This window comes from Otolemur garnettii, unplaced genomic scaffold (genome assembly GCF_000181295.1).
Source record: "Otolemur garnettii isolate 467f Iridium unplaced genomic scaffold, OtoGar3 scaffold00045, whole genome shotgun sequence".
NCBI lineage: Eukaryota > Metazoa > Chordata > Mammalia > Primates > Galagidae > Otolemur > Otolemur garnettii.
In genome coordinates this window covers 6,289,080-6,305,026 of record NW_003852440.1, presented here as the reverse complement: position 1 = coordinate 6,305,026, position 15,947 = coordinate 6,289,080, and the positions used below count along the sequence as shown (strand labels likewise).

Below are 15,947 nucleotides of genomic sequence, written 5' to 3'. Positions count from 1 at the left end.
AAAAAAAAAAAATGTAATTAATTAAATTAAATTATAATTCATTTTAAATTAAAGTTACATTTGACTTCTGCAATTACAAGAGATACACAATTTATAAGATAAACGTTATTGGGTGTATTTTCAGTGTACATATTTTTGGTACCTTCTATGTATATCAAGTAATAATTGTCATATTATTTGCATGAATAGATGTTTTGGGATATCTCTAATTTAGTTCTTAGGAAGCCAGCACTATTTTACTGCTCTTAGAGAATACTGTTCTTTTGGGAAATCTGCTTGAATTATGTCTCTTTTCTTCTAAGTACTACTTTTGCCTCGGTTTGGATAGTGCAGTTTTATTTTTGAGTTTTACATCTCTGGTAAGAGCTAGATTTTCAAGGCTCTTTGGTATTTCCACATTGTCAATTAACCTAACAATTATTTCTCTGACAAAATTTACTCTTTAATTTATTAAAGTATGAATTCAATTCACTGTTACTTAAAACTCTCCCAGCATTTCTTCTTTTTTTGCATAGTGATGATGTGGTCTCTGTAGCTGCCTTGCTGAGTCTTAATGGGCTTAAAAACAGTTTGACATAAGATTGTTGTCTGAGAAGAGGTGGCCAGATTGCCTCTTTTAAAGACAGTCCTCCTGGTAATGTCTTTTGTATGCTCTGTCTGCCTTCTGGTGGTTCCTATGGTAAGACCTGAGGGAAGAATTTGGCTTCCGCATGGCTATGGACCATGCCTCATCCTTACTTTAAAAAATGTTTAATTTAGGCCAAGAGCAGTGGCACACCTGTAATCTCAGCACTTCAGGAGGCTGAGACTAGAGGCCAAGAGTTTAAGATTGGCCTCGGCGCCCGTAGCTCAGTGAATGGGGCACTGGCCACATACAGCAAGGTTGGTGGGTTCCAGCTCAGCCTGGGCCTGCCAAACAGCAGTGACCACTGCAACCAAAAACAGCCAGGTGTTGTGGCGGGTCCCTGTAGTCTCAGCTACTCAGGATGCTGAGCTACTCAGGATTGCTTAAACTCAAGAGTTGGAGGTTGCTATGAGCTGTGACACCATAGTACTCTACCCAGGGCAACATAGTAAGAGTCTAGTCTCAAAAAAGAAAAAAGAAAGAGAAAGTTTAAGTCTGGCTTAGGCAACATAATGAGACCCCATCTCTACAAAAAGTAAAATTAGCTGGGCATGGTTGTGCACACTTGAAGTCCCAGCTACTTACGAGGTTGAAGTGGGAGGATCTCTTGAGCCCAAGAGTTTGAGGCTGCAGTGAGCTATGATTACACTGTTGCTTTCCAGAGTGGGTGACAGAATGATACCTGGTCTCTTAAAAAAGTGTGGTAAACCCACTTAATTTAGTTTTTTATGTATTCAACTAAACTATTCTTTCAATATAATTTTTATATATCTTTAAATTTCAAGAAGTAAATGTCATTTCGATAATAGCTGTCCTGTGTTGCTTTACATAGAGGTTGCTTCTTGTAAGCAGTTTCTTGAAGTATCATGAATTACTGTGTAGAGAGAAAGAAAAGGGCAAAGACAGTAAGGTCTCCATGGAGAAGGAGCCCAGCAGCCTGGCTAACTTGGACAGCCTGGTTTTTGATGAACCGTCTGAATGGGTATGTACTCAGAGAGTTGTAACCTAAGAAATGCCTTTGATTTTGATTCCTGCTGGAGAACAGGATGGGAGAGGAATTGCTGAGTGCTGTCTCCAACCAGCTCTGGTATTTAGAAAGGGTATTTGGGCCCTGGTTCTGCAGTCCTTCCAGACGTGTGAGGTCGCATTGGTGTTATTAATGAAGTCACTTCATTCTTGTTAACATCCAATTCTCCCGTCAGAAATTAGAGCCAGTTAGGGCTCTGTCTGACAGAAACCACTCTGATTAGCAGAACTCTAATTACTAGCATGGCATTTTGTTTTTCAAGTGAAAATAAGTACTTTTTTCTAATTATAGTCATGTGCTGTATAAAAAAAGCATAAGGAAGAAGGTAAAAATACCTAAAACCTTACCATCTGGAGGTAATCACCTTTAATATCTTTCATAATGGAGAAGTGAGAGGCATTGGGATATTTTTAATGTGTTACAAACAATTGTGAGATGAGGAACACACGCACAGCATGGCAGTTTTTATTTCTGTAACAACTTATTGAGCTTTACTTCACATACCATATGGTTTATCTGCTTTAGCATACATTTTAGTGGTTTAGTGGTTCACAGGGTTGTACAACTATCACCACAATTTTAAAACATTTTCATCATACCAGAAAGAAACTCCCTACCCTTAAGTCATTACTTGTCCCCCGAATCATCCCCACTTCCTCCATCTCCCCAACCCCCTAGCATCTACCAATCTAGTTTTTGTTGCTGAAGATTTGCCTGCTTTGGACATTTCATGCAAATGGAATCATATGAAATGTAGTGTTTTCACTGACTTCTATCATACATGTTGTGCCATTCACCGTGTGTGGCATTTTGAAAAGCAAATCCTAGGCTCTGTGCAGTGGCTCATGCCTGTAATCCTAGGACTCTTGGAGGCCAAGGTTGGTGGGTTGCCTGAGCTCACAGGTTTGAGAACAGCCCAAGAAAGAGCAAGACCCTGTCTCTAAAAAATAGCCAAGTGTTGTAGCAGGCACCTGTAGTCCCAGTTACTAAGGAGGCTGAGGCAAGAGAATCACTTGAACCCAACAGTTTGAGGTTGCTGTGAGCTGTGACTCTATGGCATTCTAACTAGGGTGACAAAGTGAGACTCTGTTTTAAAAAAAAGAAAAGAAAAAATCCTAGTAAAAAGTATGTATTCATGTGTGTCTAGGTATGCTTTCTAAGTTGTAGTAATTGACTCCTCTTGTTTTAAAGTTGTGTGAATGTTGTATAATGACTACATCTTCAGTATTTTTTAAGGCAAAGACATTAAAATCAAAGCAAGTCCCAGGCTCAGCGCCTGAGGCTCAAGCGGCTAAGGCGCCAGCCACGTACACCCAAGGTAGTGGGTTTGAATCCAGCCTGGGCCACCAAACAACAGTGACAGCTGCAACCAAAAAATAGCTGGGCGTTGTGGCAGGTCCTGTGGCCCCAGCTACTCGGCACGTTGAGGCAGGAGACTCGCTTGAGCCCAGGAGTTGGAAGTTGCTGTGAGCTGTGATACCACAGCACTCTACCCAGGAGGACAGCTTGAGGCTCCTGTCTCAAAAAAAAGCAAGTCCCCACCTAGCATTTCCTTATTTGAGGCAGAGTCTCACTCTGTTTCCTAGGCTAGAGTGCCATGGCCTAAGCCTAGCTCATAGTAACTGCAAACTCCTTGGCCCAAGCAGTCCTCCTATATTAGCCTACAAGTGTCTAAGATTATAGGCACCCACTTTTTTTTCTTTTTTTTTGAGACAGAGTCTCACTGTGTTGCCCTCAGTAGAGTGCTATGGCATCACAGCTCCCAGCAACCTCCACCTCTTGGGCTTAAGCAGTTCTCTGGCCCCTGCCTACCCAGTAGCTGGGACTACAGGCGCCCACCACAATGGCCAGCTATTTTTTTGTTGTAGTTGTTGCAGACATCAGTGTTGTTTTTTAGCAAGTCCAGGCCAGGCTTGAACGTGTCAGCTTCAGTGTATGTGTCATGTGTTCTACTCACTGAGCTATAGGCGCCAAGCCAGGCACCCACATTTTTAATAGAGGTCTTGCTTTGCTCAGGATGGTCCTGAACTCCAGGCCTCAAGCCGTCCTCTGGCCTCCTACCTCACCCTCCCAGAGTGCTAGGATTATAGGTGTGAGCCATTCTTACTGGCCTCTCAATACTTTAATTAAAAAAAAAAATCAAGATTTTAAAATTTGGTAAATTATGTAAAGCAGATTTTCTATACCGAATTGAATATAAATAGAGACAAATGCTCAAATAAAACTTTCTGAGATTTATTCCGTTAGTCCCCAGGTTCAGTTATTTGGCCCAGAATCACCCTATTTCTACTTTACTTCATTTTTTTCCACCCCTAAAAGCATTAGTTTAGACTATTGGAAACAATACTTTTGTGTTTCTCTTAATTCAACAGTAAGAAAAAACAGACATGGTCTCCAAAAGCCTTCGTTTTACACTTTTTTCCTTTTTTTGAGACAGAGTCTCACTATGTCAACCTCAGTAGAGCACTGTGGCATCACAGCTCACAGCAACCTCAAACTCTTGGGCTTAAGTGATTCTCTTGCCTCAGCCTCCCGAACAGCTGGGACTATAGGCGCCCACCACAACGCCTGGCTTTTTTTGTTGTTGTTGTAGTTGTCATTGTTGTTTGGCAGGCCTGGGCCAGGTTCCATCAAACCAGCCAGCCCAGATGTATGTGGCTAGCACCTTAGCTGCTGAGCTACAGGCGCTGAGCCTATTTTATGCCTTTTTTTTTTTTGAGACAGAGCCTCAAGCTGTCCCCCTGGATAGAGTGCTGTAGCATCAAAGCTCACAGCAACCTCCAACTCCTGGGCTCAAGCGAGTCTCCTGCCTCCGCCTCCCAAGTAGCTGGGACCACAGGCGCCCTCCACAACGCCTGGCCATTTTTTGGTTGCAGCCGTCATTGTTGTTTTGGCGGGCCCGGGCTGGATTCGAACCCGCCACCTTAGGTATATGTGGCTGGCGCCTTAGCCACTTGAACCATAGGCGCCGAGCCTGTTTTATGCTTTTAAAAAAGAAACTTTTTTCTTGGTTAAAGGAGATTCAGTTTTTTATATGTAGGTATGGGAGCACAATTGTGTGTTTCCCTAAATTGATAGGAGATATGCTCATATCGCTGAATGTCTCTACTTTTGTCTATGGAGTTGGATGAATTTATTGTTTTACCCCCAGACTTCAGTTTTGCAGGTCCATTTTCCTTCTGTTGTATACTCCCATCCATAGTTTAAAAAAGGGGGGGGACAGTGCCTATGGCTCAGTGGGTAGGGCGCAGACCCCATATACCGAGGGTGGCAGGTTCAAACCTGACCCTGGCCAAACTGCAACAACAACAAAAAACAGATGGGCGTTTTGGTGGGTGCCTGTAGTCCCAGCTACTCGGGAGGCTGAGGCAAGAGAACTGCCTAAGCCCAGGAGTTGGAGGTTGCTGTGAGCTGTCCAGGGCGATAAAGTGAGACTGTCTCTAAAAAAAAAAACTTAACTTTCTTATCCAAATTTAAGTTTTGACCTCTTTACCTTAATTTTAACATTGTACTAAAGCTTTTCTCCTAAATCTTTAGATAGATCCTTCATATTTCCTAGAAAATTTGATGTTATCTAATTTTATATTTATGCTTACCTCCTTTGAAATGTTTTGAAGTGGCCGATAATGAAATCTTTTGAAGTGGCTAAGAAGAAAAAAGGATATGTGATAACACTTGAAGTAGGAAGAATGTCTGGTGAAGGAGTTATTCGTTATTTTAGTTGTCTGGAGGCCAAAAGTAATTCTAATTGAGTGTTGACTGTCAGAAAATCTAGTTGGTACAAATAGAAGTGTACCAGTTAACCAGGAGAAGAATACCAGAGGCAGAAGGCGTGTGCACGTGTGGAAAAGGCCCCGCAGAGGGAGGTTCATATAGAGCACTTGAGGAGCTGAGAGCAGTGTTTCTGAAACAGAGAGAGCAACACAGCCTGAATTGCAAGAGATAGGCATCATTCACATTGTGGGGAGAAAGCACTGGATTGTGGTATTATCTTAAGTGCAGGGGAGTGATATCATCCAGTTAGTTACAAAAGTATCACTGGCTGGTGTGGCACAGGGGACATATATTAGAAAAGGCAGGTTGATCAGGCTGTGTTATTGTAACTGTCTACCTAGTCTGGCAGTGTCTCACTTTTTCAGCATGCCCCTCAATTCGTGTGTTTGTTGTATGGGTGTGCACGCACACTGTGGTGTTGGCATAGTATATGTGTTAGGAAAAAATGGAAAAGTAAAAAGGACGAGTAAAATGAACAGATAGAAGTGCTACTGTTTTCTTCCCGGCCCAGTATGTGTAAAACTTCTGAGGTATATGTAGCCCATTTTGAATATCAGTAAATACAGAGATCATGAATAAGAACAGTGGCAATGGAGATAGTTTAGAGAAAGAAATTAGGAAGTTGAATTGACAGGCCTTGGAAATTGGTTAAATAGGAGTAAAAGAGAAAGAAGAGGAGAACTGACAGGATGTGGAAATTGGTTAAATAGGAGTAAAATAGAAGGAAGGGAGGACGTGAGTCCTAGATTTCTGGGGTTTGTAAGTAAATAGAGAAGGATACTGGTAAGATGGCAAACATTCTGATAAGCTCATTGTGTTAAAGCAGCATTCTGCGATGTGGTAGCTTCTCTGAGCATTTCCTTAATTAAGCCTTTGGTTACAAAGGGTGGGGGCCTGATAAAGTGCCTTGATGGACAGGTCTTGATCAGGTTTAGTCTGTGCTCAGAATGAGGAAGCAGAGAGATTAATGTGGGTGGGGACACCATTCCTCCCTCTTGCCTTTAGAAGCTTAGGATCTGACAGGATTGGTAAATGACAGGCCCCTTAACCTTGGTTGACTCTTCAAGTTTATTATAAGAAATGAAGGAGTGGAAAAAACCAATCTTGTATAGTTTTCCCTAAGATTGAGTTAAAAAAAATTGTTCTATATAATGGTATTTTTTTTCCACGTGTGACTATACATGCATGGTGCTCCATTTCCTGAGATACACAGAGGTTTTCTTTCATTGTAAAAAATATATTTAAAAAATTTTGAAATAATGCTTTTGAAAACATTTCAAAATGCCATTGCTTTGGATAATATTTCCTGTTTACAATTCTCCTTTCTAATGGCGCGAGGTAAACTATTTTTTGTTGAATGCAGGCAGCCGCACCACTGCAGTGCCTGCCTCCCTTGTACATAAACTCCCTTGCTTTTTCTCCCTCTCAAAAATGTGTCTCGTAGAATTTAGTGATCATGGGAAAGATACCCGGGAGCCTTCATATTATGTTTCTTCACTCACTCAACAGACCAGCTTTCCAGGGAGTGCAGGTCAGATTCAAACAGTATCTGATTCTCAGAAAAAAATGCCAACATGGGTAATTGATTTTCCAGATTTCCTTGGGACTAACTGCGAAAACAATCTCTAGTGTGAAAAGTATGAATGCTAGTTGTCAACTATAATACTAGTAATAAAATACAAGAATAGTGAACAAATCTAAACAGCCTCTTATTGTCCACTATTAATACCTCACCCAAGGTTTCTGCGTTTCTGCTCATATAAAACACCTAATGATAAAGAGTGTTAAAGGCTGCGGGAAGCCTGACGGATGGCTGTTAGCCCTAAGCCTATCTTAATATAGCTAACTTTAATAAATGTCCTCTCGTGGGTAAAATGGGAAGTTTATGGAACATCAGTGCTAGTCTTGAAACTATGCTGAAAACATTACATTCCTGAACATGCTTAACCTGGATGTTGGATGTTACATTCCAGTCTCCTCTGGTGAGTGAAGAAAGAGTTAATGGCATCATTATTAAACAGGAAATTCAGTGAGCCTTATGTATATGGTGGAATGAATAATTTAGTATCTTCGGGAAATGCAAACTGCAGCAGAATTCAGGCAGCCTTATCAGAATTCAGATAGTATTTTACATGATGATATGAAGTAAAAGTCATCAGAAAGAAGACGGTTAGTAGATGTAAAATGCAAGAATGTTGCTTCATAGTTTAAATTGTAAGAAAGATTGGAAATTTTTGGTTGGAAATGTTTTATCTCATGCAGTGATAATGGCTTACCTGCATTCTGACAGTTGTCAGGTGACTTTTTGCCCAAGTGATTGCTAACGGAATGTGGCAGTTTCTTCGTTGTCAGAGACGAGATAATTTCTCAGGTTTTTCTTGTAAGTTTTTTTTTTAATTGTCCTTATGTATTTGCCCCCTGTAAATATGGTTTAAAGGAACTGAAGGATAAAAATTGAAGACTAGGCATGTTTCTTATAATCAAGATTTTATGAAGTAGCCATTTACAAATATCTGTAAGACAGATTTTTTTAAAAATCTTAGTTTAAACTTAAAATATAGTTATTGAAAACTTTCTAAATTGTGTATGTCCTTTGGAATGATCTCATTAGCTTGATAGACATTTTATCTGTATACCTGCAGTTTTTCTGTATCTTCTATTGTTACTATAGATAAATATCGTGCATGCTACTTTAATAATAATAGATTGAGTGGTTGGGAGTATTTAGCAAAGTTGACATTTATCAGTCTTATTTTGTGTTTGCAAATATCTGCTGTAATAATTTTAAAGCAAGACTCTTATGTTAAATCTAATTTCTAAAAAAAGGATGAAAATTCTCCTGATTATTTGAGACTTATTCCCATTTTTAAATGTACATTCTTTAAATATAAATTGGTTTGGTCCTGATTCTACTAAGACTTTAGAGATAGCATGGGTTATGTCATTTAAAGAACACACAAATTTAAGCATTTATTGTTTCTTAGTTAATATGTACTGATAGAAAATCTTTCCCATGCTGAAAAGATTTCTTTACAGAAGAATATTAATGTACAGTTTGTATGTCACTAAAGTGATAGTAAAAAATATATATATATATATATATATAAAATTTACTCTTGTTTTTCTCATCCCAGTTCTGAGTATCACCTTGATTTCAGATAAACCCTTTCCCTTTTCATAAATCATCACCGTTTCATTGAGTTTTTTCTCCTAAAGACAATTTACTTCATTGACACCTAAGCTAATTTTTAATGTAGATAGCCTAAATAAATGACTATTTGATGTGGCTACACATTTTTAATAAGAAATTTTGTCAAATATATACATATCGAAGAAAAAAGAAACCATAAAATGTAAATGCTTGGTAAAACAATGAATAGCACATTTCTTTTTCAAAGTGCAAAGCAAAGAAAGATATTATTTCATATAAATTAATGAAAACTCTTTATTGCCATAGGCTGTTTATAACGGCTTTGGTCTTTTTCCACGTAGTAAATCTCAAGGTAATCTTAAACGTTTTCCCTAAATTTTTTTTTCAGATGTAATTCTCCTGAATGAGAGGTAGATCCCATGAAATTAACTCTGATGGCCATAGACTCTTGGTTTACTCTGCTTTATCTCTATTAACTTTTGAAATACATAATCCTGAAATATGGACTGCACTCTTTGATTATGTTATTCAGGAAATAATTAAGCTGTAAGCGCATCATTTTGTCTATGGCTGCTTATTGGGTTTTTCCTCAAGACTACATACAAAATTTTTAAAGACCGATGTTAAAAGAGGATACGTTTTGACTCAATTACAGCGCTTTGAGGATGAGAGTCTAGATAGGACGTATGTTTAAATACATTTTGAACATTTCAAAGCCCCTTTTAGTTGATGTGAAGTTCTTCAGGTGGCCCCGTTGTCCTTTGAAGCTTCTAACACCAAGGTGTCTGTTGCAGCCCAGAGCAAGGTTACTGCTACCCAGGACAGCACTAATTTGCGATGTATTTTCTGTGGTAAGCAACATTATGTTTACATTACTTTTTCAAGCTGTGGTACATACTACTTGCACATTTTCCTAATTTTTGTTTCCTTAGGCCATAGTCTGGTTTGTGATATCTGGGATATATAGCAAGCTACTGTTTTTATGTTGTGATATTTGTTGTGGTTCATGTAGGCGATTTGGTCAGTTTTGAGTTGGATTGTTAGTGAAGATTTATTTATAGTTAGGATCTTAAAGCTATTTTTGTCCACCTCTTCGAACACAGATAAGAGGGGTTTTTGTTTGTTCCTTTTTGTTTCTAATTATTTTGTTTGGAAGCAAACTTTTAATTTAGAATTTAAGGAAAAAATTATATCCATCTTCATATGATTTGAGGAATGTAAATGGGCCTTATTTGAAGGGAGCTTTTGCTTAACTTGAATTCATTTTAGCTGTGCCTGTTGTGAGGCAGACATAAGCTTTACGTTCTTTAATGGGTTGATTTCTGACTGACAGCCTCCTTTACTCAGTAGGTTAAGTCTCTGTGGCGTAGGAGTGAATTTAGGCTACGTTTTCTTTTACCCTCACTTTCCTGTACACACATGTGTGCACATGTGTGTATTGTTTGCATGGACAAACCGGCTGTGTCACTTAGCCACCCCGGGTTAGAGATCATGAGAGATATATATACACACATATATATCCTGGTTACACAAAGAGATATATCTGCAAATAGATATATCTGTAGATAGGTACACATCCTCATCTGAAATCTTTTCATCCCTATTTAAGTCTAAAATTTTTGGTTTAAAAACCCAAGTTCCAAAAATTGATTTTTCTTTATTTAAGTTTTTTTAAAAAACTTATATGTACCTTTTAGACTGACTTTTTTTGACTCATTTAACCTTTTTTTAACCTTATCTGATCTTTTTGACCTTTAACTCAGATATACCTTAATTATTTTATGAGAAAGATAAAGTTATAACATGATAAAAATTTACACAAATAGTTCAGCTGTGTGTAAGAACTTCATCCATGTGACTCATCAGTTTTAATGTGATTCCTCAGGGTTACTGATACTGTTTACCTATGAAGAGAATCATTTTTGAATTTATGTACTTACTGGCTTAGGAAAGAAGCATCTGTTACAAATTTCATTAAAAAAAAAAGAAGAAGAAGATTCTAATGTCTTTTTTAGTCACCTCCAGGTGACTGATGTGGGTCTGTAAGTCTTTCCTCTCCCTCCCAGACCCCACACTCAAACATTAAGTGTCTAATCAGTTAACTTTCATTTCTGATTTTCCCACCTCCTACTGGGGGTTCTTCCAGGCTGTCTTTTGAACTAATCATGAATCGCTATTGATACTTAGTTATTAGGACTCTCTTTAACTCATTTAATAAAACCCACTTGATGTTCTCTTACCCTTCTTCTTAATATATTGAAGTCCAGTTGTAGGATAATAGTTTACCCAGTTGCAGAGAAAAGACTGATTTGACCTAAATGAAGGTGACTTTTTAAAGTTGTAAAATAATGTGTTAAAAAGCAAATTTTTCCCATGATTACCTTTAATTGCGTACAAACAATATAATTACCACTTTGCTAAGTTTAAACTTGGTTGTATTGTGTATAATAATACCTATTTGTCTTTAGTCTGTAGTTAAGTGTGAAACTAGATTTGTGAAAATTAAAAGGTGACAGTAAGTAAGAGGTGCTTCAACCCAAGCTTTAACCGAAAATACTATATCATTGATGTTGCCACATTTTCTTTATTAGAAACAGTAATTCACAAACTTTGCTATATACCTCTCTAAAAACAGCAACTGTATTTATGATAACATAGTAGAGGCAAAGATGGGTTCGTTGGTTTCTTAACTGCCACACAATGCTCATAAAATATTATTATTTGCCCACTGAAATGGTTATGAAAGTACCTATTTTGTATTTTATGAGAGCATAGATACTCATTTAGGACTTGACCTCTGTGGAGTAGCAGTTGCATTCCTGAGCGCACAGTGGTGGCTGACAGCCTTGCCTAATCTTAGCTACTGCTGCTTCATGTCGAGTGGAAGTCCTTTGGTATTATTTACCAATTTTGTGGCTCATTAGAATTTTTGACAAGAAGGTAAAATGTAATTGTATACCTGAAGTTCATAATTTCCCTAGAATTTTTATTCAATGTTTATATAGTGTTTTTATATTAATTTTTAAATGCACATAATTTTCAATGTGCTAGGTATTGCAGCTTGACAATATTGATGAAGAAGAGCAACAAAACAACCAGATTAAATATAGATGTGAAAGAATGCCAAGGGAAGGGATGCTGTGCCCAACCCCCATTAAAGAACATCTGGAAAGACGAGGAGCCCATTACCACCCAAAACCATTAGAAAAGAATTCTGGCTCGGCGCCTATAGCTCAACCGGCTAAGGCACCAGCCACGTACACCTAAGGTGGCGGGTTCGAATCCCCAGCCCGGACCCGCCAAACAACAATGATGGCTGCAACCAAAAAATAGCCAGGCGTTGTGGCGGGCGCCTGTGGTCCTAGCTGCTTGGGAGGCGGAGGCAGGAGACTCGCTTGAGCCCAGGAGTTGGAGGTTGCTGTGAGCTGTGATGCCACTGCACTCTACCCAGGGGGACAGCTTGAGGCTCTGTCTCAAAAAAAAAAAAAAAGAATTCTAAGAGTTGTCCAGAACAAAATTCTCGCCATTTTAAAAGAATCTTCCTTGAGTTTTTCTATCTCAGCTGCAGAAATAAAATGTATGTAGTAGGCTCGGCACCTGTGGCTCAAGCGGCTAAGGCGCCAGCCACATACACCTAAGGTGGCAGGTTCAAATCCAGCCCGAGCCGCCAAACAACAATGATGGCTGCAACCAAAAAATAGCCAGGCGTTGTGGCGGGCGCCTGTGGTCCCAGCTACTTGAGAGGCTGAGGCAGGAGACTTGCTTGAGCCCAGGAGTTGGAGGTTGCTGTTCACAGCACTCTACCCAGAGGGATAGCTTGAGGCTCCTGTCTCAAAAAATATATATAAATAAATAAATAAAATAAAATTCTTACTTAAAAAAAATGTATGTAGTAAATTATTTTTATTCGTAATGTTATTAGCCATAAGATATTATCTATATTTTAAAATAAAACCTCCTTTCTAAACAGGTTTGCTCAGTAAACATCTAAAACCTTTTTAAAAATTCCAAAACAGGTTCTGTAAATTCCTAAAAAGATTATTTTCTCATTCAGTTTTTATAAGTTATGTCAAACTTTGGTTAATTTTTTAAAAACCTGTTTAATAAAAAGCAATAGGGTTGAACTTACTTGTTGCCATCTTTTGAATTGATATATTTCAGTTAAAACTTAGATTTTTAACTGGAGAATTTAATCCATTAACGTTACCGTTGAGATACAATGCTATCCTAGATGTGAGTTTGCGTCTTTGAGTTTGATGCCAACAACTCTGTACTACTGACAGCGAACTCTTATGTTATTTAAGCAGCCTGAAGTTTCCACTCAAATACTCAAATGAACATTACTTTAAAAAATATTTGAACCGTTGTTGGTCTTGTGAGTTGTCCATCCTAAATACCTAGCACTTAATAATTTTGGATAAATACAAAGTACAGACCCCAAATATTTTATAGATTCTCAAATTTACCCTCCTACCTTGCATGTTCCCATGTTTTTGCCAAAAGAGATATTTTCCCTTTAAAGTATTAAACATTAGTGTTTTATTTTTACATCATTATGTTACTTTCCTAAGGAAAGAATTCTAGTATGTTATTAGGTAGCAATCATGTATTTTTATTTATGCAAACATTTATGTGTGTATTTAATTTCAAAAGCTTTTTGGGTTTTGTTGTTGTTACTGATTATATGGGATTTCAATATATTTTTATATTTCCTTTATTTGATTCTCAAAATAGCAGGCTCTTAGGAAATCTGATGAAATATATCACTGCTATTGTCACCTTAATTTGTCTAGGACAAAATAAATGATTAAAGAGGTGAGGGGAAAAGTTAGTAGGTAAGTTTAGATCAAATGACTTGTTTTTTTACATTTGGCATATACCAGTACTATATTAACATCCTGATCAACCTTTACGTCTAGTTGTGAATTCTATTCTAGTGATAGTGTTAGTACTATTATACTCAGATTATAAGAATTTGCTTTAGTACCCATAGGCATTTGCTTTTCAATATTAGTGCTCTACAAAAATCTTTCAGAAATATCTGTTAGGAGCATTTGCTGGCACACTAGAATTCACAAATGGGCATAGTATATCATTACTCATATATTCCTCTCCAAGAGTGGAAAATAAATATTATTTATTTCTTTACTCTCTTATTTACTGTATAAGATTTCAAGATTGTTCTGTTTTAACCCTAGGCATTGTATATTAGGTCCAGTATTTTTCTCATTTTATGACACATTTAGTTTTTATATCTAGTGACAATAAAGTTATCCTATAGTTTAGTGGCATTCTATCTAAGATGCAAAAAATGGGTCTGCATGGTACATATGTGGGAATGGATGGTCATTAGTTTCTCGTGACAGAACCATGTTGATGTGAATTCAGTTCCCCCCGTCTTACCCACAAATGAAAAGTTGTTAAGATTACCTCTGTTACATTAAAAATTCAGATTAAGTAGGATAATTGTTTTATGAAAGTTAGCAATTATTATTATTTTTTTTTTTACCAGTATCAGAAATGGCAGCTTAAATGGAGCAAATTTGATAAATGCATTAGTGTACTTCAGTCTAGTAATAAGGTTCTCATGCTCTCTCTCTCCTGTTTTTCATTTCCAGTGTTCTATTTAGGTGAGTTTTTGAATTCTGATTTTTCATTTAAGTTCTCCTTCTCCACTTCATGAATAATTGCCCTAAGAGAATGTCTCATTGTCTTAGAAAATGTCAAGCTTAGGTGCCTATGCAGATGCTCATTGAACACTTGTTTTACTCAAGCTCTTCATATATAAATGTTTCTTTTTCCTTTATTGTTGATGTTGTCCATTTGTTTCAAGTAAGCCTTCTGGAGATGATGACAGCATTATGTTGCAGTCTTTTCATTTGCTATGTGTTCCCTAAAGCTTATATTTTATTTTGCTAGACAAAAAGAAGATACATTTGTAAATATGTGATGATTTTGTGTTATTCTCATGACTTAATCTCCTCTATCCAGCTAAATATGAAGAAACTATTCACCTGTAACATTTTCCTCCCTCTGTAGGGCCAACATTGCCTAGACAAAATTCACAACTACCGGTCCAAGTTCAAAATGGCCCATCCCAAGAAGAAATGGAAATTCAAAGAAGGTAAATTTAGAAGTTACTGTTTGTACTTTTCTTTATATTGCAGAAGACTAAACTATGGCTATCCCAATATTGAAAGCAGATTATTTTTGTCACAACTTTTATTCTTAGTAAGTTTTGAAGTCACCATTAATAAGTGACCAGATACTTGTTTTATTGGACACATGATGATATAAAATTTCGCACCTACTTTTTGTGAAAATTATACTCATAGTATGTCTAAAATATTTAAATACACTTAATAGTATACAGAATGTCTTTACAATTAAAGAATTCTTCCTTATGTTTACAATAGTTATAATCTGTGACCTGTATGGTTTTCACATGACTAAGTTACCTGGAAAGTTGAGATAGTGTTGGTTGCCGGGCACCTGTAGCACAGTGCTTATGGCACCAGCCACAATACCAAGGTTGCCGGGCTTGAACCCATCCAGGCTAGCTAAACAACAATGACAATTGCAACAAAAAATAGCTCTGGGAGTGATGACGGGCGCCTGTAGTCCCAGCTACTTGGAAGACAGGCAAGAGAATTGCTTAAGCCCAAGAGTTGGAGGTTGCTGTGAGCTGTGATGCCACGGCACTCTACCCAGAGCAACATGGTGAGGCACTGTCTCAAAAAAAAAAAAAGAAAGAAAGAAAGAAAGAAAGAAATAGTGCCGGCTGGTGATTTCTTAGTAGAATATAAAAACATTCTCCACTGAGATTGGGAAAGAGAGTAGAGAAGCTGCCACAGCTGTTCCTCAGACAGTGTGTTTTTATTCATCAGCCTGGTTATTGTTGCCCTGCCCATTTCTGTTCTCTCTACTTGCTGACCACAAGTTTGGTCTTTCCCAAGTTCCCTTTCCTATGTTTGCTTTGGCCAGTGTGTATGCTGGACTGTGGGTGTCTCCACTGCTCAGTCTATTTACATTGCAGGCACAGTTATTCCAAGTGCTTAGGTTACACGGGACAGGGGTGGGGGTGTGGAGATGAAGGTGGCAAAACACCTTAATTTAATGAAATGATAAACATGGTGTAGTATAGTGGAAAACTGCTATAGTAAGTGCTGTAGAAAAAAAATACAGCAAAGAGGATTCTATGTTGTACTGGCTGTAATTCTAAATAGGTTTGTTAAGGTGGGTGTTACTGAGGTGAAAGGAACAAATTAGCTAAGCAGATATCTGGTAGGGGCAACGGTCACTGCAGAGGCTTTAGAGAGGGTGGTACTCAGGTGTACAGGGACACATTCAGTGCAGAGGCCTTAGACAGG

General features: G+C 37.8%; 1 protein-coding gene across 4 annotated transcripts in view; it reads left to right on the top strand.

The window, feature by feature from the left end:
* ENAH (ENAH, actin regulator) overlaps positions 1-15,947 on the top strand; it is a 179,570-nt gene that overhangs the window by 126,412 nt on the left and 37,211 nt on the right. For all 4 annotated transcript variants that reach the window (XM_023513889.1, XM_023513888.1, XM_023513887.1 and 1 more), the window contains exon 4: positions 14,617-14,701. In XM_023513889.1, the coding sequence (XP_023369657.1) occupies positions 14,617-14,701 (85 nt within the window). The remainder of the gene's footprint in view (positions 1-14,616; positions 14,702-15,947) is intronic.